At 40.5% G+C, this 27,895-nt stretch overlaps 1 protein-coding gene across 2 annotated transcripts in view; it reads right to left on the bottom strand.

Moving 5' to 3' along the window:
* Positions 1-9,156: 9,156 nt before the first annotated feature.
* Positions 9,157-27,895, bottom strand: part of TTC27 (tetratricopeptide repeat domain 27) — a 185,161-nt gene continuing 166,422 nt past the window's right edge. For both annotated transcript variants that reach the window (XM_073338420.2, XM_073338421.2), the window contains 4 exons: positions 24,359-24,556; positions 19,692-19,803; positions 13,051-13,151; positions 9,157-9,835 (listed from right to left, as the gene is read on the bottom strand). In XM_073338420.2, the coding sequence (XP_073194521.1) occupies positions 9,713-9,835; positions 13,051-13,151; positions 19,692-19,803; positions 24,359-24,556 (534 nt within the window). In that variant the 3' untranslated portion in view covers positions 9,157-9,712. The remainder of the gene's footprint in view (positions 9,836-13,050; positions 13,152-19,691; positions 19,804-24,358; positions 24,557-27,895) is intronic.

The following is a 27,895-nucleotide window of genomic DNA, read 5'->3' as shown; positions in this document are numbered from 1 at the left end:
TTGAGGTTACCATCAGGAACTACTCAGAAGTTGAAAAAAGAAAAGGAGTACTTGTGGCACCTTAGAGACTAACCAATTTATTTCTAATGGTATTTCAGGGGAGTTACTCACCGTGAACAAGAGTGGCCAGATCAATGCCTATCACATGTGAGGAAACAAAATGCTATGTAAGTACAGAGTATTATCATTATTGCATTGTTTACATTTAATTTGAGAGTGGCAGTTTCTTTAGTTCTGTGTTTATAGATTACTGCCTTCTATCCCTCATCATTATTCAGGAATCAGGCATGGGCACCATCTCATCATACTTTTTTTTAAATTATTGGAAGTAGTACCAGAGCATTTTAGCCACTGATCTGATAGAACGTCAAAACTTATGTCCTACATACAGACTAACTGCAAGACATGCCTCTACCGAAAAAAAATTGCTGCATTGGTCCTTATTGCCTAAAGAAGCTCCTTTTGCAGGTACAGCGTAAGAGTACAAAAATCACCCAGTTCTAACAAAATCCATAGCTTAAGATCCCCCCCACTTATCATTCCCCGAGTTTGGGGAAAAAATGTTAATTGGTTGAAACCATGTTCACGATACAAAGTTTTAGGCTTGCACTAAAATTTGCAATCAAATCACATGCCTCTAAAAATACAAGGCGATAGACAATAGCAGAACCTGAACAGTGGAAGGGGCGGCAGCTATAAATATAACGAAAGAAAAAATTCTATGTATTTGGAGTCTGCCCCAGCCTTCAGAATTACTCAGATCGTCTGTCTGTTAACAGTCATACAGCAAATTGGAGATTGACAACTTTAGTTTGGTACCTTTAATCTTTGGTTTGTTGTGAGGGTATTGCTTACCTCTCTGCTGTCCGGATGCATCCACACCTCAATGCCTCAGTTCCCCAAGCTGGTCTGCAGTCTCCCTCTGGTGATGAGCTAGTTTAACTGGATGAGTTAGTGCATTGGTCTTTGGATCAAGGGAAAAGTCCTTCCCTTCCTGTGGAATCAATAGCTCTAATCTTTTCTCTGCAGTGCAGGGGCTCCACATGGACCTTCACTTTCCCTGGGCAACAGCTTTCTGGCCGGGACTTACAACACTTTTCCCCTCATACATGGAGGTATCAAGTGCGCCCTCTCCGGGTGGCTCAGCTGAGGTATAGGGGAGCACAGGCCCTCCCTCCTCTCCAAGCACTGGCCTGGGGGCCTTAAGACAGAGAGACTGTCCCTTTCACTCAAATTCCACCTTGCTTCACTTTTCCTTGTGTCACTTCCTATGCTGCCTGGCTTTTCCTAGGCCTTCCTTGGGCCTCTTTGGCCAAACCCCTCACAAACCTCATTCCTGGCTCCTTCTCCACATTGAACCACCCTGGCAGGTTTAGGGGCCAGAGAAGCAGACAAGGGAGTGAGGAGGAAAGGCTCTGACGATTGAGGAGAGCATGGAGTTGTAGGTGGACAATGTGAAACTGTTGGGCTAGGAGAACATCAAGGCAACAGCAAAAATCAATCAGCTGATCAATGCACCAGAGGTCATAAAAGTGTGGCAGGGCCTTACAAAGCAGAGGGGCAACATGGGTGATATGGAGGCAGAAAAAAAACTCAGCGAGAAAGAGAGAAAAATACAGTTCACGGTGAAGATAAAATTGAAAGAGTAACTATGTCAGCGAATGGGAGTGTCTGTACGATGGTGGAAGCCAAAAGACGAGGGAAAGCGAGGGGCAAGAGGCACTACGGCAGAATGCTCCCATTTAAGGCTGAAAAACATAGTATTCATTTGGGAATGGCAGTCTGGAAAATGGGAGCATTCCAAAATTTAACTTCTAACCACCACAAACGGTTTTCTTTGGTAGTGACGTCACTAACAGGCTAACATACAATTTTATTTGAAAACTAAGTGCTAATACTGGTTTTCCATTCATGGCTCCTGGCTGATATCCCTTTGCATAGACCAGTATGCTGGTTTTTGGCCAAGAGATGGTCAGTAGCGTTTGTAACAAATCGAAATAGAGAGTAAGGGATACCTGACATCACTGGAAGTAAAAATTCTTAGTGTGTGCATAGAAAGCTAATTGCATTCAGGTCAGAATTTATAAAAGGACTTTCTCAAGCATAGTTGGAAAATAATGTTTTATACAAGTAGTAGTTTTCTGATACCTATCCACCCTGTTACTGCCAATACATAGACTATATTCTGATATGAATTAAACAGTCATTTATATCTATAACTCCATTACTTACCCCAGCTGAGCAGAGAATAGCATCTGCCCCCATCTGTTTGAAGAGCTCCTTCTCCATGCTCCATCAATTAAGTCTGCACCTGCTGTTTGTGACAACAGTATGTTGCCAGATTGTGATGTCACAAATGTAACATTATTGCCTTCACAATAGGATCAAGAAAGTGAAAGAGATGGGTAAGCAAGAAACAAAACTCCTTAAAAATCACAGGTTCCTTTTATAATTAGCAAAAAGAGCAAAAGTTTTTTTTTTAATGAAAAAAATCCATTTAATAAATAGGATATATTTTAAACTGTTCCCAAGTCTGAAAGTCGCTCTTTGTCCAATAAACAGTTCACAGCACAATGCCTGGATTATCTTAATTTTTAAGATCACTTGCTGAAAACTAAATACAGATACAATTATTATTAGACTTTGGTCTTTGAAGGACATTAATAGTTAAAAGAAAACCAGCACTACATTCAGCCTATAAGGGATTACTCTTTTATTAGTATAGCTCAGGGATTAGTAGATATGTTTGTCTAATGAATGCAGCTACTATATTTGAGCACATGCCTGAATAAGCTACTTGTCGATTGAAATCTATCTATTTATAAGTACTTCTGAATGTTGCAAAAAACCTGTCTGTATTAGAATGGGGCGGCTTTGGCCACTATAGTCAATGGTTTATTGCCATTATCATTACAAAATGTTTGTAGGTTGCCTTCATTTCTCTTTTCTTTCTGGACTCCAGCATATAAAACATACAGAATTTACTTTCTTACAAGTGTCAATTTAGTTAAAACTTTTGAGTTCTAATGAGGAAAGACCTTTTTTAGATGGGTTGACAGCTCTAACTAAATTACAGGGAAATGTCAATAACAAGCATTTAGCATGACAGAGTCGGACTGGGGCTTGTAGGGACTGCAGTAATATAAGTACATAAAATAATTTTATATGCATTTGAGACAAACTGGGATAATTTTTGAGAATAGTAAAAGAAGCACAAACTGAACCACTTCTTATGAAGTAAATAATGCAAAGGTCACAGACATATGATAAAATCATAATGGTTTCTAGATACATAGATTCTAAGGCCAGAAGGGACTATTGTGATCATCTAGTCTGACCTCCTGTATTGCACAGGCCATAGAACTTCCCCAAAATAATTCCTAGAGCAGATCTTTTAGAAAAAATCCAGTCTTGATTTAAAAATTGTCAGTGATGGAGACTCCACCAGGACACTCAGTAAATTGTTCCAATGATTAATTATGCTGTTAAAAGATGCCTCATTTCATCTGAATTTGTCTAGGTTGACCTTCTAGCCATACCTTTTTCTGCTATAATGAAGAGTCCATTATCAAACATTTGCTCCTGATAGAGATACTTATAGACTGGCATAGGCGCTGACTCCGTGGGTGCTCCGGGGCTGGAGCGCATACAGGGAAAAATTGGTGGGTGCTCTCCACCCACCAGTGGCCAAGCTCCCTGCACTGCTGCAGCTCACTTCACCTCTGCCTTGTCCTTCCAGCGCTTGCCGCCGCGAAACAGCTGTTTCGTGGCATAACAAGCTCTGAGAGGGAGGGAGGAGGAGGCCGGAAAGAGGCGGGGCTGGGATTTGGGGAAGGGGTTGGAATAGGGGCAGGGAAGGGGTGGAGACTTTGGGGAAGTGGTTGGAATGGGGGTGGGGCAGGGGTGTCGAGCACCCACCGGCACCAGCAGAAGTCAGCGCCTATGCAGATTGGAATCAAGTTGCCCCTTAACCTTCTCTTTGTTAAGGTAAATAGATTGAGCTCCTTGGTCTATCACTGTAAGGCATATTCTAATCTTTTAATCATTCTCATGGCTCTTCTTGAACTCTCCAATTTATCAAAATCTTTCTTGAATTGGGGATACCAGAACTGGACACAGAATTCCAGTAGTGGCTGCACCAATACCATATACAGAGGTAAAATAACCGCTCTACTCCGCCTCAAGATTCCCCTGATTATGTACCCAAGGATCACATCCTTTAGGCTACAGCATCGCACTGGGAGCTCATGTTCTGCTGATTATCGACCCTGACTTCCATTCCCTCCCCCCCAGCAACATTACATCCTGTTGAGAGGTCCTTCAGATTGAATATGATGTCAGCTGCGTCAGTGTTTGTATCATAATAGTTGCTACATAGGTGAGGTGAAGCAGCTTTGGACTCAGACCAGTGGAAAATTTAACTTTTTAAAATATAAATTAGAGCAACTTGTCTATTTACCGATTTGTGCTATTGAGGATTTTTTTAAAGTACTGTAATGCTTTTGTATGTTAAAAAAAATAAAGACGATAACCAATAGAAAATCTGTGTGAAAACACTAAGGATCTAAACAAAGAAAGTAGGAAGTTCAAAATTAAGGCAGTCACACTTCGTGCTTCAGGGACCTTCCAGCTCATGAGGCAAAATTCTTCTTGTGGAACTATAATGAATATTTTCTAATTCTTGATCCACTGCCTTCTACTAACTGATTTAGATGGTCCATTTTGGCCTAAAGTTTCAGATGTAAATAGCGATTTTGGGTACTCAACTTGAGACATCTTGAAGGGATCTTATGTTTCAGAACTGCTGAGCACTCTCTCTCTAAAATCCAGGCTCCTTTAAACTATCTCTAGTTGGGCACACAAAATCACTTTTAAACATGTAGCTATGAGCACTCTAGAAAAGTCAGGACAGCATGTGTTCCAGTCTCTGTGGTGCAATGCTTCTTTTGCTGGATTTACACTCCTTAAGATCAGCTATCCTCACAACTCCAGGACTACCAAGCCTGTCTCTCTCTGACATAAACACAAACATTTTAAAGAAAAAAAGGGTTTTCTATCTCAATCTATTTTCAAAAATTGCTTTTGGAACACACAGCAGCCAGTCTGAGTAATCCGACTGACAACAATTCCATTCACATGGTAGTAGTGTTTTCCTGTTTAAAATAAGATTTTCCTATCTATGCTCCAGTTTATTTTTAAGTTCAGAAAACACAAGTTGTATGTCACCCAGCTGCTTTTTCTTTCCCGCTCCATTTGCATTTAGCCCTGAAGGGACATAGTTTTATTCACATTTGGATAAACAAACTCAGAAAAATGTAATTTACATGTATATTAGCCTGTAAATGGTGTGTGTTTCCTTGGCTTCACTTATCCACCAATAGGTTCAGTCAATCTCACATCCACTGTGGAGACTAGGACTGAGCAAAGATGCATGAGGAAAAAAATCTGGTTTATATGTTCTCAGGGAAAAAGTAATGCAGAGCAAAATCAATACATTTCATTCTGAAAATAGAGCCCTTGGTGTAACCCAAGTACATATATTTCCTTAATTTACTTTATAAATGTGTCCTAATTATTACCATACAAAACCCCACACCATTTTAGGTCTTAACTATTTCAGTTTTCCCACCCCCACTCTTAGGCCTCTATGTGGTACTAAGGCAGCTTGGTATTATGGGTGGAGGGATAAAAAAGTGGGGGAAAGAAAATGTAAGATGATGTGATGTGGCATTTGTTTGGGATGACCTGCCTGACTAACTTGTGGCTTCACCATCCTTATAGATTCCTCGCTAGTCATGAGTAATGCATCCATCCCAAAAAAATCTGACCACCACCACACTGTAATGTTTTCTCTATAAACACACACAGTTGCAAAAATGTATAAAAGTACCTGTTCTAGAATCTAGGTATCATTGATTAAAAATACAGTACACCCTTAAAAAGAAAAGGAGTACTTAGAGATTAACGAATTTATTTGAGCATAAGCTTTCGTGAGCTACAGCTCACTTCATTGGATGCATACAGTGGAAAATACAGTGGGGAGATTTTATATACACAGAGAACATAAAACAATGGGTGTTACCATACAGACTGTAACAAGAGTGATCAGGTAAGGTGAGCTATTACCAGCAGGAGAGCGGGGGAGGGGAGGGGGGGCCTTTTGTAGTGATAATCAAGGTGGGCCATTTCCAGCAGTTGATAATGTAGCTTTGAACCTTATGAGGTTAATGACCTGAAAAAAAAATCTCTTGATCAATGTGATAAACTGTCCTCCCTACCCTGCAGATCCTCCATAACTTTATGCAGGACACCCCCTGCAAATAAAGCCTCACAACAGATTAGCTGTTCGAGAGCAGACCAAGGTTGGAGGTGAGTTCCAGAGTCAAGAACGCCCTGCCACTAGTGAGTTATCTTGATCACTTACCGGATAATAACTGTGCTGGCATCCTACAAGGATAGAGGTGGGTCTCTAACACAACCAGAACCCAAACTGGATCAGAATCAACATATTAAGTCTCACTCAGAACTGAAGGCAGCTAGTGCAGATTACAGGTGTAGTGTGCTTTTTGTGTGAAACACTGCGTAACAAGTGAGTCAGTGAATTCTGCACCAGCTACAATTTCTAAATGGTTTTAATGTGTAGACTCACATAGAAATGATCCATCCTGGAGACGATAAAGCCCTGGTAAGGGTGCCAAGGTCCACATTCAAAAGGAAAGGTCACAGCTTTTTGCTGTGTGCAAATAAAAGCAGTAACGATGGCTCCATGTTTATCTGGGCATCCAGAAACTCGTGTCTTGCTTGTTTTTCCCCATCTTATGCACCAGTCTTCTATTATACTCTCGTAAATTGCTTGACTGAGCGAGCAGCGTTGGATGAGATGGATATGGAGAAGAGAATTATTTGCATATGGAACATGCTGTAGTCCATATTTATCACAAACTAATAGGCCTATGTAACCTTTTGAACAAGAGGGTTAACAGAATGGAGTTCTGGGGAATCCTGCATGACAGAACCCTCTGGGAAGATGAGCAATTGCCCAAAACTACCCTCTGGGATCTTTTAGAAAAGAGCAACTTCACCTACTGCTGCTAGGGTCTCTAGTCATGTTCCATCACTAGTATTACAGGCAGCCAACAGATTTAAAAGAATCGTCATGAACACCTCATTTACATTCTTCACCAGGAGATCAACTAATGACAAGTACTAATTGGCAGGCCAGATGTGAGGGGCCTCCACTATCTTTTTACATCAGGATTGACTGTTTTGGATTCTCATCTCCCTGCACACTGGGGATTTGTGCAGAGCTAGGAGGGAAGATTCTTAGGAGGGCGCTGTAGAGGACCCCGTTTGAAAAGGTTGCATTCACAGCCTGGTTCATGTGGATTGGAGAGATCATGGGCAACGGGATAGCTAAACTGGGTTTAAAGAGAAATGTTTAAAATGAAAAGTAATTGAGATTTGTCATAGGAACTAGTAATAACTACAAAGAAGCTGGTGTTAGTTTATATTTAAAAACAGAAACATGAAACCAATAAGTAGATATTTCACAATTGCCCTGACCACTGTTGCTGGTTCCTTCTCTATCCATTTCCCATTCCCTTTGTATGTCTCTTTTTACATTTTAACCCCTTTAGTGCAGAGACAGTGTCATCCCCCTGTTTGGGAAGTGTCCAGCACACTTTGGGAGATCGTACAATTTGAATAATTGTTTGTTTACATGGGATTAATTAATTTTGCTGCTCCTCAACATTTGAGCAAAAGTCTCTTCCAAGTTTAGAGTACTGAGACAGTCCATGTTAGCTGTCCCAATAAGCTATCTGATATTTCCCTTATCATGCTCTAACACAGAATCACAGAAGAGGAGAGGCAGGAGTTTAAAAGCAGAGCAGGCTGGTATTCCTTTGTGTTAAAAGTCACCTTTTATCCTGGAAATGGGAGTATACCCAGCCACCTCAGTATCCAATCTAAGACAGGTTTGGCAAGCTTTCTGGCACCAAAGCTCATCATTTACTCATCAGGAGGATTCACTGGGGCCACAGAATCACCAGTAATTCATGAGGCTGCAGTAGTCTTGGGCTTGTGAGGGGCAGGCTTCAGTGAAAATACCCAAATTTAGGACTGTCTGGGTAGGGGAGGCAGTCCTCATGCCATACTAGGAAGTTTTCCATTGTGAAATGGGGGAAAACTGAAGTTCTTGCAGGGATTGAGTTGTCTCTGCCCTAATTGGCAACTGTCTCCTCTTGAGATTCTGAGTCAAATGTTGCTGGATTGAGGAGTACAGAAGTCAGATATCTCAGACTGAAGGTAGCTTTAGTCTCCATGACCTCTGTGAAGTCTTCCATGATGTACTTATTATTAGAGAAGAGGCCAGACACAGAATCAGTCAGGGACACAGTCAAAGCTGTCAATGTTCTGTGCAATGGAGGATGTCTGCAAAGTGATTGGGGTGGGGATGGAACACTACAGGCTGCATTAGAAGAGAGGAGGACCCTTACATGTGGCCACATCAAGTGAAGAAATAGTTGTAGTAAAAACAATCAATGGAGAAGGGTAGTTAAACCCTAATTACAGAATACTAATATTTATTTATGCACAAATTTTACCTTTATTACTTCCACTGTTATTTAAGGGCTAGATAGATGTGTGTAAATGGAAGATAATGAGGATTTACTCCCAGACTGCTAAATGAGCTCATGCTGCACATCTTCAACTTTTTGTTAAAAATGTGTATGCCACACAGAATCAGTGGACATTATTATTTATTTTGAAAATCAAGACAGCTAAATCTAAGAAACACGTGTTCAAGCTGATGGTGGGATGGTTCTTGTTTAAAATCTGCCACCACATAGAAAGGAGAACTTGGGAGATTCCCCTGCCTCGGATGGATTTCACACCTTCCTTGATAGTGCTAAAACTTTCCTTCCAGAGAAGATTTAGTGCTAGGACTCAAAAATAATTCTAAAAAGCATTTTTTTCTTCTTTTGGAATAAACCAGATTGTACCAAAAGGTAGATATTCTTAAAAAATAACCCCCGCCCCCCAAACAACAACAACAACAACAACGAACCAACTGGTGATTGAGTCTCAAGTCTCCCTACATGTCTCGTGGCCTATACTTTTAATGAAGCAAGCTGAATACTGCTATGTCCATCACTATATTTTTCATTTAATAACTTTTCATTAAATATTCACCTTGCAAGTATGCAGCTACTTGGATAACATGACATTTGCTTGAGAACACAGAAAATAAAAAAATGTAACCAACTAGAATTTTTCCTATTTCTCACCTTTCCTTTTTTCCCAATTAAGACAAGATCTAAATCGTTTTGCATTTCATCCTATGCTATATCATCACTGGGATTTCTCACTCTCTCCAATCTGCAGCAGTGTACAGCTATGTCCTGGAGCCAATTATATAATGCACTCAGGCAGAACTAATCCTAAATAAATGCTTTATAAATACGATTGGTTTTATTCCAGAAAACCCAGGCCCACAGAAGCAGACACACAATTTTAAGAGATTTAGTAGACATGACCTTAAAAACAGTTTAGAAGCTCAGGGCATCTGACTGTGAGGACATCAGTGTTGTACAGGAAAATATTTATTACAAATTTGTGTTATGTGTTACAGTTGCAATTTCATCAGCAGAAACTGGAGCAAATAAAGCATGTCATCATTGTCTTCCTTCCAGGAAATCTTATTTTTATCTCAGCACTGATTCCTCAGTTGGTTGCTCATTTCTTGCAGTTCAGCAATCATGCTGTCCATAGCTGTTACTTCATCAACTAATTCACTGGAAACCTCACTGCTTGTTGCATCTGCAAAAAGTTGCTGCATAATAAAGACAAAAACAATATTTAACTATATTTACAGTCATCATAATCGAAACTAGATGCAGTGAGATCATCCTACAAACAGAATTAAAGTCCCCAATTTGCATATCGTGACCTCTGATCTCTCTCTTTTTTTCGCATCCATGGTCATCTCCCTCATCTTAACTTGACCCACCAATGCCACTTTGTGGTGAACAAACAGAAGGCACACATAGAAGTGAATGACTATCATTCTCTTCTCAGACTCAGAGCATGTTTCCTTTTCAGTCCGCCTGACATTCTCCAGTCCGCCCAGGAAAGCTGGGTTTCTGTTAAGGCCCACTCCTGCCCCTATTAAAATCTTAAGACGTTTTGCCATTAATCTCAGTAAACAGGATCAGACTCTCCCTTCACACCACAGTTCACACAACACTGTTGTGTGGACTGATCTGTTTGGTAAAGTAAAAGTAGTTCTGTATTTTAACTGACTGTCATTTTTTCTTGTATGTTATACTATATATCATTTGTTCCAGATTGCCAAAATAAACATGTTGTAACATTTGATGTCAGAACATGAGTGGGTGGCTGCAGGCATCTGTCAATAATTAACTCAATCAACAGAAAACAAGACGCTGAAGTGTAATAATAATGCTAAGCACTTATACAGTGGTTTATATTTTTAAAACTTCAGTGTCGACAAATCCTGTAAAATACTGTAATCCTTCCTTTACATATAGGAAAAGTGAGGCAGAGAGGTTAAATGATTTGCCTAAAGCGATACAACATGTTAGTAGTAAAACTGGGATTACATCTCAAGACTTCCTGAATCACTCCTTTGTATTACCCACTAAAAGACAATGCTACCCGACAGCCAGCTTCTGCCATCCGTAGTTATGTTGCTTTCCTCAAGTTAGTCTCATTGAAATGCATGGGACTATTTGAGGAGTGAGGTACCACTTAGCATGAATATGGGTGGCAGAATAAATGTCATGCTGGTGATCAAAAGGGAAATCTGGCCATAAATTCCATGTTTTTGATCCAAAGGAAGTGTGTAGAGTAATTCACTTTGTCAAACTCAATGACTAAAAGACAGAACGAAGCCTAAATTTAGATAGGATAAAAACTAACCAAGGGCATAAGGATTGCTATGGGATATATACGTCACCACCACCATCAAAATATAAGAAAATAAGATTGACATATAAACAAAAGTATGCTATGGAGAGCTAACAAGTCACCAACTTGCTTCACGAATGCTTTGCCACTGAACAAAGAACTCCTTCTTACAGAAATATAGATTTGCTCATTTTAAAAACTACACATGATTTTTTTGGACACTCAGCCTAGCAAACTCAAACTAGGAATTTGGCAGGCAAGTTAGGTCCTTCCTGTGTAATGCAGGTAGTCAATTTACACTGGCTCAGAATTACTGACATTACACTGACTTTTTTTTTAAAAATCTGCTACTTTCTTAACATTGTTAAAGAACTAGTCAGTTAGACTAATCAACTAGATATGCATGATTTACTTTAAAAGAAACTGTGCTGATCTGTTCATATCACCTGTATGGTCAGGAAGCTTTAGCATTTGATCTTTAATTATTTTCTCCGCTCTCTCTCTTCTTCTGAAGAACAAGTCACTAGTCTAACACCTAAGATCATTCTCAGTACCTTGAAAGAAAAGTACTTTGTTCAAAATCCCCCCCAAACACTGAGTCCTCAAACTAAAGACAAGAACCAGGTGAAAAAATGGCTATACTGGAGTTACTGCTGAGCAGACATATAAATCGAAACTTTTGAAGGGGGGTAGTATTTAAACAAAAAACAAAACACAAAAATCTTTCTTAGTGCAATGTGACGTTTAAAATTTAAGACAAAAAATTGGAACATACAGAAAAATCAGTTCAGATCACCCAAACAACTTAATCTCTGCCCATTTCACTTCTCTTACAATTGTCAGAAACTTAGACACCCTTATCTGCCAGGAACATACAAGTTCATTTCATCAGTAACTTTCGGAATTAAGAACAGATTTTACTAGACTCTGATTCTTAATCTTCCAAAGATTGCACCATACAGTATGATTTAAACCACCTGGACTTGTGTTTACATCATTCATGCCAGGGACTCCTGCCTCCTTTCAAGAGTCATACTCAGTCTAAAGAAAAGACATACATACAGTCCTTTACTACTTACTGAATCAAAACAGAACACACAAACGGCAATAATTTCCCAGTATTCCCAAGAGGTACTGAAGTCAGCATTTAAACAAATGTCATTAGTCATGGAGTCAGCATATCTAGCGATACAAACTTCCTAGGCTCAGATCCTTAAATTACAGTCCTTAAATGGTAAGAACCAAGTTTAGCCAAGTTTGTAAATGTATATACATGTATATAAAACCTATGCTCTGTAATTCACACACGCTAAGTACAGACACAGGATGAAGCGATCTTAAAATCAGATAGGAACATTAATTTTTATTCAACAAAAATATATTCAGGAGCAGGCCTTAATTAAAGAATGAGTACACCTTACACTGTGAAGGGAAGGAAGAGTAAAAGATAGAATGTTGATGGTTGTACAGGGACAGAATTAAGGATGACTGCATAGCTACAAATTTTCAATTTTATTTTTGAATTATCACATTTTTATGGCATTTTCAAAAATGCTTAGTGTTATGTTTGTTTATACCTAACTACAGTTTAAAATATTTTGCCTAGGAATTTAAAAAAAAATTCAATAATGCTGAGTTGCAATAATTCTGGCAGATTTTGCAATCCGTGCAGAGTTGGAGCCCATTGCTTCTCAGACGGTCTCCCACAACCCCTGCTCCCAGAATGGTTTCCTGCCTGGCATTCTTCTCATGGCCATCCACATATGGAAAATAACCCAGAAGTGAAACATAACTCCATTTCTGAAGTCTTCCAACCTTCCAAACCACCTGTGCCAGTTTGCGTGACATTTTCCAATAAAATTCTAACCTGAGCTAAGAATTGGCCTGCGAAATTTTAGGATGATTGGTTTGGTTTAGGCAAAGATGGGGAGAGAAAAATTTGGCTTATAATAGTGACCCTTAATTAAGCAGAAATGAGCATCCCTCTATGATGTAGTGTGATTCATGGGCATTATCTGATCTATAAATGTCTTCTATTTAGGAGGTGGGCTGAGAGATCAGAACTAAAGATAAAGTCATAGAGACTTTTCCTTTGAGATATTTCTAAACCAGTCTCACCTTTGCTTTGGATGACAAGCCACGCAGGTTGAGTCGAGCTGAAGAAAGTATCTGCAAAGCTCCCTGGTGATCAGATTTGTTTTTACTGCACTTTATTGCCACTAAAAGTCAAAGCAAAAGGGGGAAAAACATTAAACACCATAATGATAGCCTGTAGGTATAAATCCAACAGTTAATCAGAACACTGAACAGCTGTCATAAAACATTTGGAACATAATATCCCACAAAGAGAAAACTTGATTAAAAATAGTAAGTTTGCTTAAGGAGAAAACAAAAGCGTAAACAAGAATATGTTCAGTTAAGGTATATTTTAGGATTCCTTCACAAGTCATTCTCACTACTTGTATTGACAGACCCTACTGCTCTATAAAAAAAAGTGCCATATACCTCCAACACATACACTATGTATACACCACATTCCTTAAGACTGCACTATAAAGCAAAACCTTAACCCTGATCTCATATTTCTCCAAGAGAAAACACACCACACCACACCACACACTTCACTGGTGCACAGATGTCTATATGGGTGTGCTGATTTTTTTGGCACATTCAGAGAATTCTGAGGGATTACTGAGGTATGATTTTACTTCGCAGAAGCCGTGTTGGTTAGTTCCCATCATGCCAAGATCATCCAGATCCTATATAATTCTATTTCTATTTTTTTAAATTTGTAATTACCATTTAAGCCAATTTACCCAGCACTGTTGTAAGGCTTATTGGTCTATAATTCTCACTATCACCCCATGTAGTCTGTTAAAAATAGATGCATTTACTATACTCCAGGATAGAAGCTAATTTTAATAAGATTGGACATTTTCATTAACAGCTCAACCACCTCATTCTTAAGTTCTTTCAGAATTCTTGGATGTACTATATGATGCTTAATTGGCAACTGATACTCCTTAATTTTTCAATATATTCCAGCACCTCTTCTTTTGACACCACAGTCTCTGACAATACCTCATCTTTACAAGAGGAGGCTACTTCCCTGTAACTGGAGATTCTTCAAGATATGTGGTCCCTATTTGTATTCTACTGAGGCTTATATGCATATGCCATACATCTGGAGCTGGAGATTTTGAAAGTAGTAGTGTCTGCTGGTCTGCACATGTGCCCTTGCTCCACCTCAGGGTTACATCCAAGGCGATAAAGGGCAGGGTAGAACAACCGCACTCTCAGTTCCTTCTCCACTGCGAACCAAGAAATCCACAGCAGAGGGGAAGGAGGGTGGGATTGGAATACAGATAGGGACCACACATCTTGAAGAACCTCCAGTTACAGGTTAGTAACCTCATCTTCTTCGAGTGATGGCCCCTATTGTATTCCACTGAGAGTGATTAACAAGCAGAACATAGTGAGAAGGAAGATGATAAAACCGTGGAATGGAGAACAGCTATGCTGAACAGGGCATCCATCGCAGAGTCTTGCACCAAGGTGTACTGGGAAGAGAAGTTACTCACCAAGGGAGAGGGAGGCAATCCCAACAACAGATAGCTGAGTGTAATGCATCCTGAAATCCACTTAGAAATCCTTTGAGCAGAGATTGCTTGCCCCTTAATCCTTTCTACTATAACGATAAAGAGTCTAGGGGACTTCCTGAATGATCTCGTCCTCTGCAGACAGAAGGTCAGGGCACCACAGACATTGAGTGAATGAAGGCACTGTTCTTTCACTGAGGTGTGTGGCTTCAGAAAGAACGCAAGTAAGTGCGTGGGTTGGTTGAGATAAAAATGGGATACAACCTTTGGCAGAAACTTGGGACGCAAGTGCAGGGAAACTTTATCTTTATGGAATGTGGTAAATGGGGGCTCCACTATCATTGTCCCCAGTTCGCCTACCCTTCTTGCAAAATAGCAATAGCTATTAGGAAGGCAGCCTTCATGGAGAGGAGAGACAGGGAGCAGGAGGCTAGTGGTTCAAAGGGTAATTTCATCAATATTGTGAGGACAAGGTTGAAATCCCATTGGGGAGCAGTGGGTTGAACGGAAGGATAAGTTTGTAGGAGGCCCTTCCAAAATTTTGTAGTCAAGGGGTGTGTAAAGACAGAGTGCCTTTCCAAATGGGGGTGGAAAGCACTAATTACTGCTATGTGCACTTTGACAGAGTTGAGAGTGAGTTCTGACTCCTTCAGGGACAGGAGATAGTCCAAGAGAAGAGGAATGCCCATGGCTTCAGGGGCAAGACTCTTCTGCTGGGCCCAGGAGGTGAAATGTTTCCACTTGGCCTGATAGGACTGCATTGTGCACTCTTTCCTGCTACTTGAAAGGACATCTTGTACTGACAACGAACATTCCCATTCTAACGAAGATGCCCATCCAAAAACCAAGCTCTCAGGTGACGGGTGTGTGGAATGGGATGTCTGATCCTGCCGTTGCGTTGCGTAAGGAGTTCCAGAAAAGCTGGCAGCAGAAGTGGGGGACATGTAGACAAACGGAGAAGGGAAAACCAGAATTGGTGAGGCCAGAAAAGGGCAATCAGGATGACCGTAGCTCCCTACCGCCCCATCTGATCTTGTATAGGACACATGGCAGGAATGGTAGGGGAGGAAAGGCATTACTGATCTGGTCTGATCGGTGGATAACTAAGGCATTGCCTTGGGAAAAGATGCAGAGCCCTCCCCAGGAGCTGTACTGGATGCATTTGCTGTTTGTGCTGGAGGCAAAGAGGTCTCTGGTCAGATTCCTCCAGCAGTTGAAAACGGTGGCAATCACAGAGTCGTGTAGCTCCCATTCATGGTCAGCCACAAATTTCCTGCTGAGGGAGTCTGCAATCACGTTCTGAGTTCCCAGAAGAAAGGCTGCTGACAACAGGATCTTGTGGGCGATGCATCAGTCCCAGAGATGAACAGCTTCTGCACAAAGTACTGGTGACCTCGTGCACCCTTGTTTATTTATGTAGTAAATGGTGATGGTGTTGTCTGACATGATGAGAACGTGACAGAAGTGAATAGATGGGAGAAATGCATGACATGCTGTCCTTACCATCCGAAGTTCTAGGATGCTGATGTACATCCTGGATTTCTGAGTGGTCTAAGTTCCTTGTGTCATGAGTTTGCCCATGTGGGCACCCCAGCCATTGAGCAATGCATCTGTGATGATCGTTGTGCTTCGAGAAGACGGAAAGAAGGGTATCCCGGTGAAAACCTGAACCGGGTCCATCCACCATCGAAGGGAACAGAGAACCTCGGGGGAAACTGTCAGTAGGAGGTCCATGGAATGGTGCGTGGGATAATAGGATCTCTCAAGCAACAGCTGTAGGCATAAGAAGCGGAAATGAATGAAGGCAGTGATGTACATGCTTGCTGCCATGTGGCCAAGAAGGGAAAGGCAAGTTCTGGTTGGAACAGAAGTACTGGAGGCCACTGTGGTAATCAGTGCTTGCAGGGCCTGAAGTCTATCCTCTGGTATGTAGCCATGTGCACAGAACGCATCAATATGTGCCCTGAATTACTATACGGACTGTGTGGGATATGCTCACCCCCAGGGAGGAAAGGAGTAGGAGCAGCAAGGAGGTTGAAGGTTGAGCCTCTTGTCTGGATCGTACTCTAGTAGCCAGTCATCGAGATAAGGGAATTTAAGGACCCCTTGACACCAGTGAAGACCCATGGACCCGTGTGCCCGAATGGTATAACTCTGTACTGGAAGTGTCTTGGGCCTACCATAAATCTCAAGAACTGTCTGTGGGTAGGATGGATATCTAAATGGAAGTAAGCATCTTGCATATTAAGAGCCATAAACCACGCATCTCTTTCTAGTGAGAGTATAATGGCTGCAAGGGTGGCCATATGAAACTTTGGTTTAGGTATGAAGTGGCTGAGATGACAGAGATCTAAGATTGGTCTCCATCCTCCCTTCTTGGGCACCAGGAAATAGGTGGAATGGAACCCTGCACCTTGAAATACTGTAGGAACAGGCTCTATTGATCCTCTTTGCAGTAGGGAGTCTACCTCTAGGGAGAGCATACTGTCATGAGAGTGGTCCTGGAAGCAGGACGGGACGAGGCATGTGGATGAGGTAGCATCATGAACTTGATCATATAGCCATGTCGAATGACATTCAGGACCCACTTGTCTATTGTAATTGCACTCTGAGCTGGTAAAAAGTGTGCTAGATGTCCCTCAAAGAGGAAGGGTTGTACGTATGATAGGATGCAAGGCAACTGACGGCTCTCTAGATGCACTCAGAAATATCACTTTTGTGAAGACTGAGTTTGTGGTGTCGAAGACTATATGGGCAGACCCGGGGGATGGGACCATTGGTCTTCTGACGCTTTCAAAGATGCTTGTAGAGTTGCTGATGAAAGGACTGAGGAGTTCTGACCTGTTGTGTGGGAGGTAGGTGGTAAAACTTTCACTTGGGTGCAGGTGTATAAATACACAGCGATCACAGGGTGTCTCTGGAGTCCTTGAAGGAGTCGTCAGTCTCCTGGTTGAAGAGGTGAGATTCATCAAAAGGGAGGTCCTCAATGGAATTCTGCACCTCCTAAGGAAATCAGACAAATGGAACCAGGATTCCCTCCTCATGACAATCCCTGTGGCCACAGTTCGTGAAGATCTGTCCACTGAATCCACTACAGCCTGGAGCACTGTCCTGGTGCCCAGTCTGCCTTCCTCTGGGATAGTGTGGAAGTGTGCATGATCCTCCTGGGGAAGATTCTCTACAAAGTCTGCTAACTGACTGTAATTTAGAAAGTCATATTTAGCTAATAACGCCTGGTAGTTGGAGATCAGAAACTGAAGGCTGGCTGAAGAAAAGACCTTGCAACCTAGGAAGTCTGGTCTCTTACCTTTCTTGTCAGCTAGAGTAGAATGTGGAGGTTGTTACCAGGCTTGTTCCATTGCTGCTTGTATAAATCAAGGAATTGGACAGGGGGTGAGAAAACAGAAACTCAGACCCCTTTGCCAGTACATAGTATCTCTTTTCCACTGATTTTGCGGTGGGTGTGCAAGTGACCAGAGTATGCCAGAAAGTTTGGGCCAGTTGAGGAACAACATAGTAAATGTTGCTGATGCCCTCAGTAAATGTTGACTGGTCGCACCACTCTGAATGGTACAAATGCATGCAAGGTATCAAGCAACTGATGTTGGCTCTCCTGCACTTCCTCCAGTGGAATGTGGAGGGCATCAGCAACTCTTTGTAACAGTTCCTGGATCTGACGGTGGTCATCAGGGGAGGGAGGAGAAAGGAATCAACAGCACTGCAACATCTGGATGATTAAGGGAACCTCTCTGGTTCTGGCAGTAACATCAGAGTCGGGCTAAGTGGTGCATCCTCTGACTCTGGTTCTGAACGCCTAGTCAATGAAGGCCAGAGTGTTACCTGGAAAACAGATTTAGGGTTCCCCCAAAATAGCTCACCTATCACCAATCTGTTCTCCTAAGGCATGGATCTCCAGAGTGGTTAAGGAAATACCTGGAGGACATGGATACAGCTTTCCGATAAATGACTGACAGCCACAAGAAGTATTCTTTTCCAAAACAAGGCACCTTTTAATTGGTGCAAATAACAATCCCTAACACAGTTGCCAACATCCTCAAGTATTGAAGAATGGTATAAAGAAATAATTTAGCTTCCGCACAATGTCCTAATCCTCCTTAACGGATGTTTGTCCTGGGCTATTCTTATTACTCTTTCTAATTGCCAAATCGCTTATTACTTTCTTGTTCCTCCACTACTGGCTTATCCATTGTGTCAAGGAGTAGTTGGTGGAGAAGGGTTCTTTCTTTGTGGCTCAACCTAATTTTGCATTCTTGGTTTCTCCCAGTGATCTCAACTGCTGTTTGTTGCTGGATGAAGTTGACTAAGCCCTACTTTACACAAGTGCAGAGAAACTATATTAGGAGTTTGCACCAGTGCAACTACCTCAGTGTAGTTACACAGGTGCTAATTTCCTTCAAGTAGACTGGTCCTTTAAATTTCACCATTAACATCTTTCAGGCTTTCAGCCGTGAAGTAAGAAAAGGAAGTATATTATGAAGATTTGCACAATCTACTCTGAGCAGCAGCTAATTTTGGCATTGTGGGTAGGTGGGCTTGGCAGAAAACTACCACTTATTTCCTTGCCTCTCTTCTTAATTAAGACCAAGGTCTCTAGAAGAACATCTGAGCCCCAATGAAGGGAAGCCAAGGAGCACAGAGATCATAGGTGGTATATCTATCTGAATCTCACTGAGAGGGAGCAAAGACCAAAGAGTCTATCAGAGTCCAGAGCTACACAGTCTACTGAGAATTGCCTCTCAATTTGTATCTTGTCAGCTGAGCTTATTTTGTGGGAGGCTTGGAAGAGTACCACTATAATATTTCTCCCCCAGTGTGCTCTCCCTTTTCACGGCTGAGACAGGAATCATTTTCTCTCACTTTCTCAGGAACTTCCAGAGATCTCTACTGTGTGCTACTCACAGTGTTTGCTGGCTCACAGGCCTTTTAAATGCTGCCTCATCTTATACTCAGGAACTCTATCTCACTGCACCCAGACTCAACTTTTCACATGCAGTAACAAGATTATATCCCAAACAATAGGTGCCATATGAGTTCCAATATCTGAGGATAAGAAAGAATGTATTTTGTTAGTGAGTTTCTTAAGTACTCTGTATATTCTTTATGAATAATATAAAATGTTATGTTTCAGAGCGAACATACCATGGGCAAGCTCTATGGCTCCTTTCACCAATTCTTTAAAAGACGAAATATCTTTCTCCCAATCTGCTGATTGCATTTCACATTTATGTGCCTTGGTGAGATACTGTAGTGACTGCAAAACAATCAATTAACGCAAAATTATAAAAGAATTCCAGTTTAGCTTTATGCACATATTAAACACTCCTCCCAAAAAACTGAACATATCTTTAATATGATGGATTTTCTGAGAGTCAGAGTTTCTCTGAAACCATTAGCACCAGCTGTAACACAGATGTTCACTGATATTGCATCTCAAGGATGTCAGGCACATAAAGTAACATGTGTCTGAAGACAATTTTTATTTTTTATAAATTTGTCTAGACTGATGGACGTGACCCATGTTTGCCAGGTCAAAATAATTAAAAGCATATCCAAAAGAGAAAACACTTACATGTTTTGAACAGCAGTTCTGAACCTAAGAAATATATAGTTAAATACTACAAGGCTTTTTTCCAAAAATATTACCCAATATTGTTTTTCTTAGACTGAGCTATTGCTTTGATACTGCATTGATTCCCAAAAGCAAACAGAAGTATAGAAAATGAATGTAAACAGTAATCAAGGAAGAATTTTCATAAGCAGGAAACTATAATGAAAAACAAATATGATACCAATTTATTAAACAAATGTATAAATGAAAAAAAAAGTGATTCTGGTAATAACCACACTTTCAATACAATTTCTGTCCTTAGTATAACAATGGAACAAATAAAGGGAAAGAAAATATCTAAGATGTAACAGAACCATAAGCACTGATCACTCTGAGTTTATGAAGACCATTTCTTGCCAGACAAATGGGAACATAAATGGGAAATAGGAATCCAGTGCTGTACTACAAGGATCTGGTCGTATTCAACATCTTCACTATCTGGAAAAGGGAATTGTGATACATGAAGTGGGGGGCAGTAGCTCCCTTTGATGGACACTCAGCCAGCCAGCTAGCTAGCTATAAAATCCCTCTTGGTCTGTTCTCTGGTTGTTTCACCTGTAAAGGGTTAACAAGCCCAGATGTAAAAGAAAGCAGAGAACAGACCAAGAGGGATTTTACAGCTAAGTGGCTGGCTAGGTGTCCATCAAAGGGAGCTACTCCCCCCACTTCTTGTATCAAAGGAATCAACAGCACATTAATGAAATTTGCAGATGAAAAACTGGAAGGAAGCTATGAACACAAAGAGAAATAATATCAAGGGATGCAGAGAGATTAGATACACTGAAAAAAACCAAAACAAAATGAGATGCATTTTGTCAATGTAGAGGCTTATACATCAGGTGAAAAATAATCTAAAAAACACACAGCTCAGTGAGTGGGAGAAATTTAAAAAGGAGAAAATAATGATTGCTTGCTATTTTTTCCTTCTCACAGGGGGTGGAGTGTTACTAAAAATAAAAATTAAACATATTGTGTGAAAAAATTGAAGATGCTAAAGTTCTATCACTTGATTAAATGATGGACTAAGAGGGGCATTATAACAGTGTACTACCATCTGAAGAGTCTAAACAGAAGGGAGAAGAAACATCTTAAAGCCATATATAAATTTCATCATTAGAAGCTTTTAAAAACAAGTTGGACAATCACCTGTCAGGGATGGTCTAGGTTTACTTGGTCCTGCCACAGCACAAGGGGCTGGACTTGATGACTTCTCAAGGTCCCTTCCAGCCCTACATTTCTATGATTCTATGGATATTAGAAGCAATGCAGCGAAGATTGGTCATTAGACGCTAAGGGGACCAAGTCCCAACAATAATGTTCCAGCAGTACTGCCTGCTCCCACAGGGGGCCTCTGATGGAGCTGGAACTTACAAGCCTCTGAAGGACCCATACATCTGGCTGTCATCAGGGAATTTTGGCCCTGATGCAGGTAGTAGATAGAGGAGGAACACAATGGGGAATACAGGTTTCTGTAGGGCTAGTCCCAGAGAGGCAGCATATAGGGCTGCCTGCAAATGCTTCCTTGCTGCCACCTCATTTTCCAGGCCCAGCAACAAACGGTTGAGTATGTGGGTGTCAGGCAGGAAGGGAAAAAGATCTGAGGCTGAAGGGTTGTGTGTGTGTGTTTTCTGAGCTTGGATGTATTTGGAGAGAGATGGTACTGAGCCATGGAGAGTTTAATTGCAAATGGGAAGGGTTCTTGGCCTCATGGGCAAGTGTGAGTTGGTGTTAGATTGGAGGGAATTGTGAAGGCTTTAGAAGATTCTGAAGTGGGAGAGGGATGCACTGGGTTAAGCACAGGAGAAAACTGACTGAATTGGTGAAGGAGGTTGTGAGTAGATTGGTGTGTGTGCAAGAGAAAGAGAGTGTATGCTGGGTTAAAAACTAGATCAGAGGGGTGGAGGTTGGGAGGAGGAGAGAACAATGAAGGAGTGACTGAGGGATAAATATTTTCTCCCATACCACCATTTGCTATAAAAGGTATCCCAGTTTTTCATTCTGAAAGTACAGGAGTGGCACCTTTTACTTCCCACTTCCCCATCAACCACATTCTTCCCCCAAAATATGCTTCCTTACCAGTGTCCCTATATTTCATTTTGAAACACTGATTAACATGAAGGAGAGTGTGGTGGATTATTACCTGCCGCCTCAGCAACTATTTTGGACACCAGCCACCACCAGAATAGAGAGATGAAATTAGGAAAGGAAAAATTTAGTCTGAATACCAGGAAAATCTTAACAGCAGCCAGATGTATGAGGCTGTGGAGTATTCTCCCAAGGGAACTGCTGGAAGCCTCATTGCTTGAGTCTTTTAAACCTCAACTAGAACATTTTTTAGTGTTGTGTTCAAAGGGGACAGATGTGCATTTGCAGGGAGAGGGACAAAATGATCTAATAGGCCTTTTCCTGTCTTTATCATCTATGATGCTACGAAAACTGCAAACATTATTTTATATTCTATTCAAGCTCTTTGCTTCTTTCACACTATATGGCTTTTGAAAAATTGCAATAGACAGCTACTTTGATTTAATGCCCAATAGGCACAGGAAAACCTTCAAATTTTGTACAATATAGTAGAAGTTTTATAAATTGATACTGTAAATTAATTCAAGTTGTGCCTGTAGAGACTTTAGTTTTTCAGTTCTCTTTCATGCTCCGTCTACACTAAAATACAACCATGTCAGGAAACTGTCAAAAGTGTACCCTAACTTTTACAAATATGGTCCGAATTTGCAGGGTAGATTAGATTTTAACCATGTTTCATAACCAGTCTGGTTATGATACATAGTTAAAGTCCTGTCTCCTCTACATACTGAAACCACATTTATAACTGGGTTAGGGGAAGACCATGATGTAACCGGGCTCCCTGACATGACTACATTTATAGTGTAGATAAGCCCTGAGTTACTTTTTGTGTCTGATTAGTATTTAGGGATGCATTACATGATATTGCAACTTCCGTGCTTCTGAATGCAAAAAGGGCAAAATCATTTTCATCTCTAAAGGAAAAAATGGAAAGGAGAGAGGGAGAATCAGAGTCAGAGGAAAGCAAGTGAGGGCTAAAGCATGCAAGTTAACAGAGGAGAGTTTGAAGAGAACAGAATGAGGAAGGACAAAGTGACTAGAAGTACACTACCATGGACGTGTGAACCACAAGCCCAACAATCTGCATCATGTACTTATCACAGAATATTGAGCAATCTTCCCGCCTGACATTTCTACCCTGGTCAAAGAGTGCCATTAGGAAACACATACTGAATGCTGACATTTTATATTTTCAGGTTCAGTGAAGATCTGATAACCTAGAGATATTTTGGGAGTGTGCACGGGTATGTGAATTTTGGAAACTTAAAACCAAATTGCAAAGCACCATCCAGCATGAACAACAAAGTAAGCACTCCAGTTGTGTAGCAGTTATTTTGGAAATGCAATCACTCTAGCCTCAATTTATGATCTAACTGAGAGATCGAGGGAATGGTGATGACCTGGGATTAGAGGCTAATAGAAACAGATTAATATTAGGACAGACAACTGTACACAGGCCTTGACACCTCAACAGATTAAGAATTAAGTGGAGGAAGTAAACCCACTTTAAGCTAAATAGAAACAAGGCATTCTTCTTCTGGAATGTGTCCACATGGAATAGTTCAGGATTAGCTGTTTCTGAATTACTGCAGTGTAGACGAGCCCTAAATATATTTTCACACTATGATCCCAGAACTGAGTTTGGTAACTTATGATGACTCAGTGAGCCACTGTTTTCTGAAGGCTGCAGCCTTATTGCCAGAATCTAAGCTTTGAGTTAAAATTAAATCTCTAGCCATTATGGTTGCAATGAAAACCTTCAAAATATCAACCTAGTGTCACCAACAGATGCTGTAATAGGAAATTTCTTCTTCTGAAGAAAAAAATGTCCAAGTCTAGAATGATAGAATTATGCATATTTAAAAAAACAAACTGACGGAAAATTTAAAAATCTTCCTCCCCCCTAAAGAAAATATATACTTGGAGGAAAAAACCCCAAAAGAACAGAATGCCTGCAGCAAAATGGAGGAACAGTTGCAAAATGTGTTCTGTATCTTGCTTCAGTAGCTGGTCTACTAGAGGATAACAGCCTTCTATTGCTATAACAAACTCACATTTTAGGAAAACAAAACAAAACAAAAACAAACAAACAAAAAGCAACCTCAACATTTACCTTTTCAGTATCTTCAGGGTTATCACTCTGTCCATTTCCACAGAGTCTGGCATACAGTCTCCAGATGTCTGCATCACCAGTCACTCTTGAAGTCACTCTGCCAAACAGCTCCTGCAATTTCCCCTTCAACCCCGTTGCCACCTCTCCATTACGATCAGGCATTCCATCCACCACTGCCCTGACCAGAATATTCAGCACCTTAGAAAGCAGAAAAATCTTTCATTTATATTCTGATAAACACTGTCATAAATATAAAGGGAAGGGTAAACCCCTTTGAAATCCCTCCTGGCCAGGGGAAAGCTCCTCTCACCTGTAAAGGGTTAAGAAGCTAAAGGTAACCTCACTGGCACCTGACCAAAATGACCAATGAGGAGACAAGATACTTTCAAAAGCTGGGAGGAGGGAGAGAAACAAAGGCCTGTGTGTCTGTCCATATGCTGGTTTCTGCCGGGGATAGACCAGGAATGGAGTCTTAGAACTTTTAGTAAGTAATCTAGCTAGGTATGTGTTAGATTATGATTTATTTAAATGGCTGAGAAAAGAATTGTGCTGAATAGAATAACTATTTCTGTCTGTGTATCTTTTTTGTAACTTAAGGTTTTGCCTAGAGGGGTTCTCTATGTTTTTGAATCTAATTACCCTGTAAGATATCTACCATCCTGATTTTACAGGGGGGATTTCTTTATTTCTATTTACTTCTATTTTTATTAAAAGTCTTCTTGTAAGAAAACTGAATGCTTTTTCATTGTTCTCAGATCCAAGGGTTTGGGTCTGTGGTCACCTATGCAAATTGGTGAGGCTTTTTATCCAACATTTCCCAGGAAAGGGGGGGGGGGGGTGCAAGCGTTGGGAGGATTGTTCATTGTTCTTAAGATCCAAGGGTCTGGGTCTGTAGTCACCTAGGCAAATTGGTGAGGCTTTTTACCAAACCTTGTCCAGGAAGTGGGGTGCAAGGTTTTGGGAAGTATTTTGGGGGGAAAGACGCATCCAAACTGCTCTTCCCCAGTAACCAGTATTAGTTTGGTGGTGGTAGCGGCAAGGACAAATGGTGGAATATTTTGTACCTTGGGGAAGTTTTGACCTAAGCTGGTAAAGATAAGCTTAGGAGGTTTTTCATGCAGGTCCCCACATCCGTACCCTAGAGTTCAGAGTGGGGGAGGAACCTTGACAAACACCAACAAGTTTTGGCTTTTGATATCTCTGCAACATTTGCAACACTTCAGTATATATTCACTGATAATTTAGTAAATTACAAAGACTTTACAACACAAAGATGGCAAACTAATCTTACAAAATTGTTCTTATACGATTATATGGGATACTAAAAAGTATATTATGAGTGAAGTTCACCCATTTAATCCTCATTTAGACTTTTTGCAAAGGAGTTTTATGGGTGGAGCAAGTATGCAGGAGGCTTCTGTCCTCCCTCCAGTGAGCAGTGGTGGGAATTTTGTGCTTTCCCAAAAAAGCTGGTGTAAAAGGGGGCTTTAGGAGTGGTCCAGGAGCAGGATGCTGCATGTGAGAGATACAATTTTAGATTATAAGTGGGACTTGGAGCACCACCTATTATTAAGGTTGCCTGACCCGTCTCATCATAAGACCCTGTTTTCAAGTACTTGGAATTTAACTGAACTTTAATTGTTTTGGCTGAAATTTTCCAAGCTGGGGGTCTGCCTCAGGCTGAATTTACTGGAAAATTTCTACAAATTCAGAGCAGCCATTTCCAAGAACAAAGTCAGGGAAAAATACATTGTTATGCTCACGTTAAAAATTTCTGGCAAACTTTTCTTTGAGAGTCTCTACTGTCTCCATGCTTTGGAGCAGGGATTTGAAATTTGGCAGGGGATGACCTTCGTGTCAGTGATGTGTCTTTTGCCCAACCTGTGAAAATCTGGCAATTTGTCCAAGTTATAAATCTTTGAAAAAAAATCAAAGTCTGCACATGCTCAGTGGAGACTTACTAGAGCTTTGCAGCTTACTTCCCTGAAGATTCTGTCTGCACTGAGCATACACCAGCCTAGGGCTGAGCAGGACTTTCTCTGCATCTGTAGCTCTGGGGTGCTGCAGGCTGAGCTGAGGCTAGGCACAGGAGTTGAGAGCAGGGGCCCTGTCTTTCCCGGGCTGCTAATGCCACCACCCTGCTGGGCTGAGACAGCAAGGAGGATGCTGCCTCATTTGAATAGGCAAGATAGGACAAGAGTCGGACTAGGGAGGTGGAAAAAGTAGATCAGGATGAAGACTGAGGCTGAGAGACAGGTAGGAAAAAAGGGTAGGGTTGGGGGGAGGGAGGTGTTGCATAGACAACCTTAATTTTGGTATTTTCTGACTTCTGACTGCTTGGCATTGCAACCTTTAATAACGTTCTTTAACCTAGGTTTTTTTCCTGTATAATATTAATAAATCATTTAGATTAAATATCAAAGAAATAATACTAATTGGCATTTCCTAACAATAAGACACTTTTTAGATAATAAAATCCATACTGTGATTGGGATACAGAATATTAATCCTGCTAGAAAGCTACATTTATGACTACTCAGAATGATTCACTGATGTACAACGATCCTGCTAAAAATATGAAAGGCTAGAACCCTTAAAAATGGAGATGGGTACAGGATATTGAAAACACTAAGTTATAACACATTCTGTGCTATTAATCGTAATTGTTGTATTTATAAGAATCAATAATATTACACATTCCAAACAATGTTACCTTAAACTAGCAAACAAACAACATTTATTTTTCATGACACAGATAAATGTTTCTATTACAAATATTTTTCTCAACAGTATAATTGGATTACACTGTTTGGTCAAAACCAACAGCAATCAAGTGATTCTCAATTATGTATTTCAAATTCCTGGTCAGTAGCCTAGTAAATTTAAAATGGGTGATATTACAAAATAAGTCTACCAAACTATTACAAGCCAATAATAGAAAAGAACGCAACCATTAAAAAAAACCCTAAATGAAAAATTCCAATAACTTTCTATTCAGCATTGTTATCAAACTATGGTAGCGAATTAACATTTTTATTTAATCTTTTTAAAAAACACTAATATATATTTTATAAAATAAATTATCTAAACTATTGTGTGAGGGCTGATCTGTTCTTCCTCTCTACTAATCAGCAGTCAGCCTTTCACTCTTGAAGATAGTCGTAGGAAACAAAAAGTTTAGTAGGGATATTGAGGGAATGACAACTATACAGAATAATTTTGTGGAAAATATGCCCAAATATTAATAGGGCTGTAGTCCTGCTGAGCCCATAAGTTCCAATACCTATACCTAGATATTTTTAGCTTTTTTAAAAAGACAGTGTCATGCAACAGTTATGTCCTTGAAATATGCCAGTGAGTAATGTAAACACACTATATTCTATTGCTATATCACACTCAATAGTATAAAACAGATAAATAATACATTAAAGTATAGGTTCTACTTGAAAAGGGGCTAAAACATAATCATGTCTTGGTTATATTGCCTGTTAAAAATATTTTTGTTAGAATTGCAAGTGAATCTAAACACCAAAACAG

The sequence above is a fragment of the Lepidochelys kempii genome, chromosome 3 (genome assembly GCF_965140285.1).
Source record: "Lepidochelys kempii isolate rLepKem1 chromosome 3, rLepKem1.hap1, whole genome shotgun sequence".
Lineage (NCBI taxonomy): Eukaryota > Metazoa > Chordata > Testudines > Cheloniidae > Lepidochelys > Lepidochelys kempii.
The sequence above is the reverse complement of the archived record's forward strand: the minus strand, read 5'-3'. Positions and strand labels throughout refer to the sequence as shown.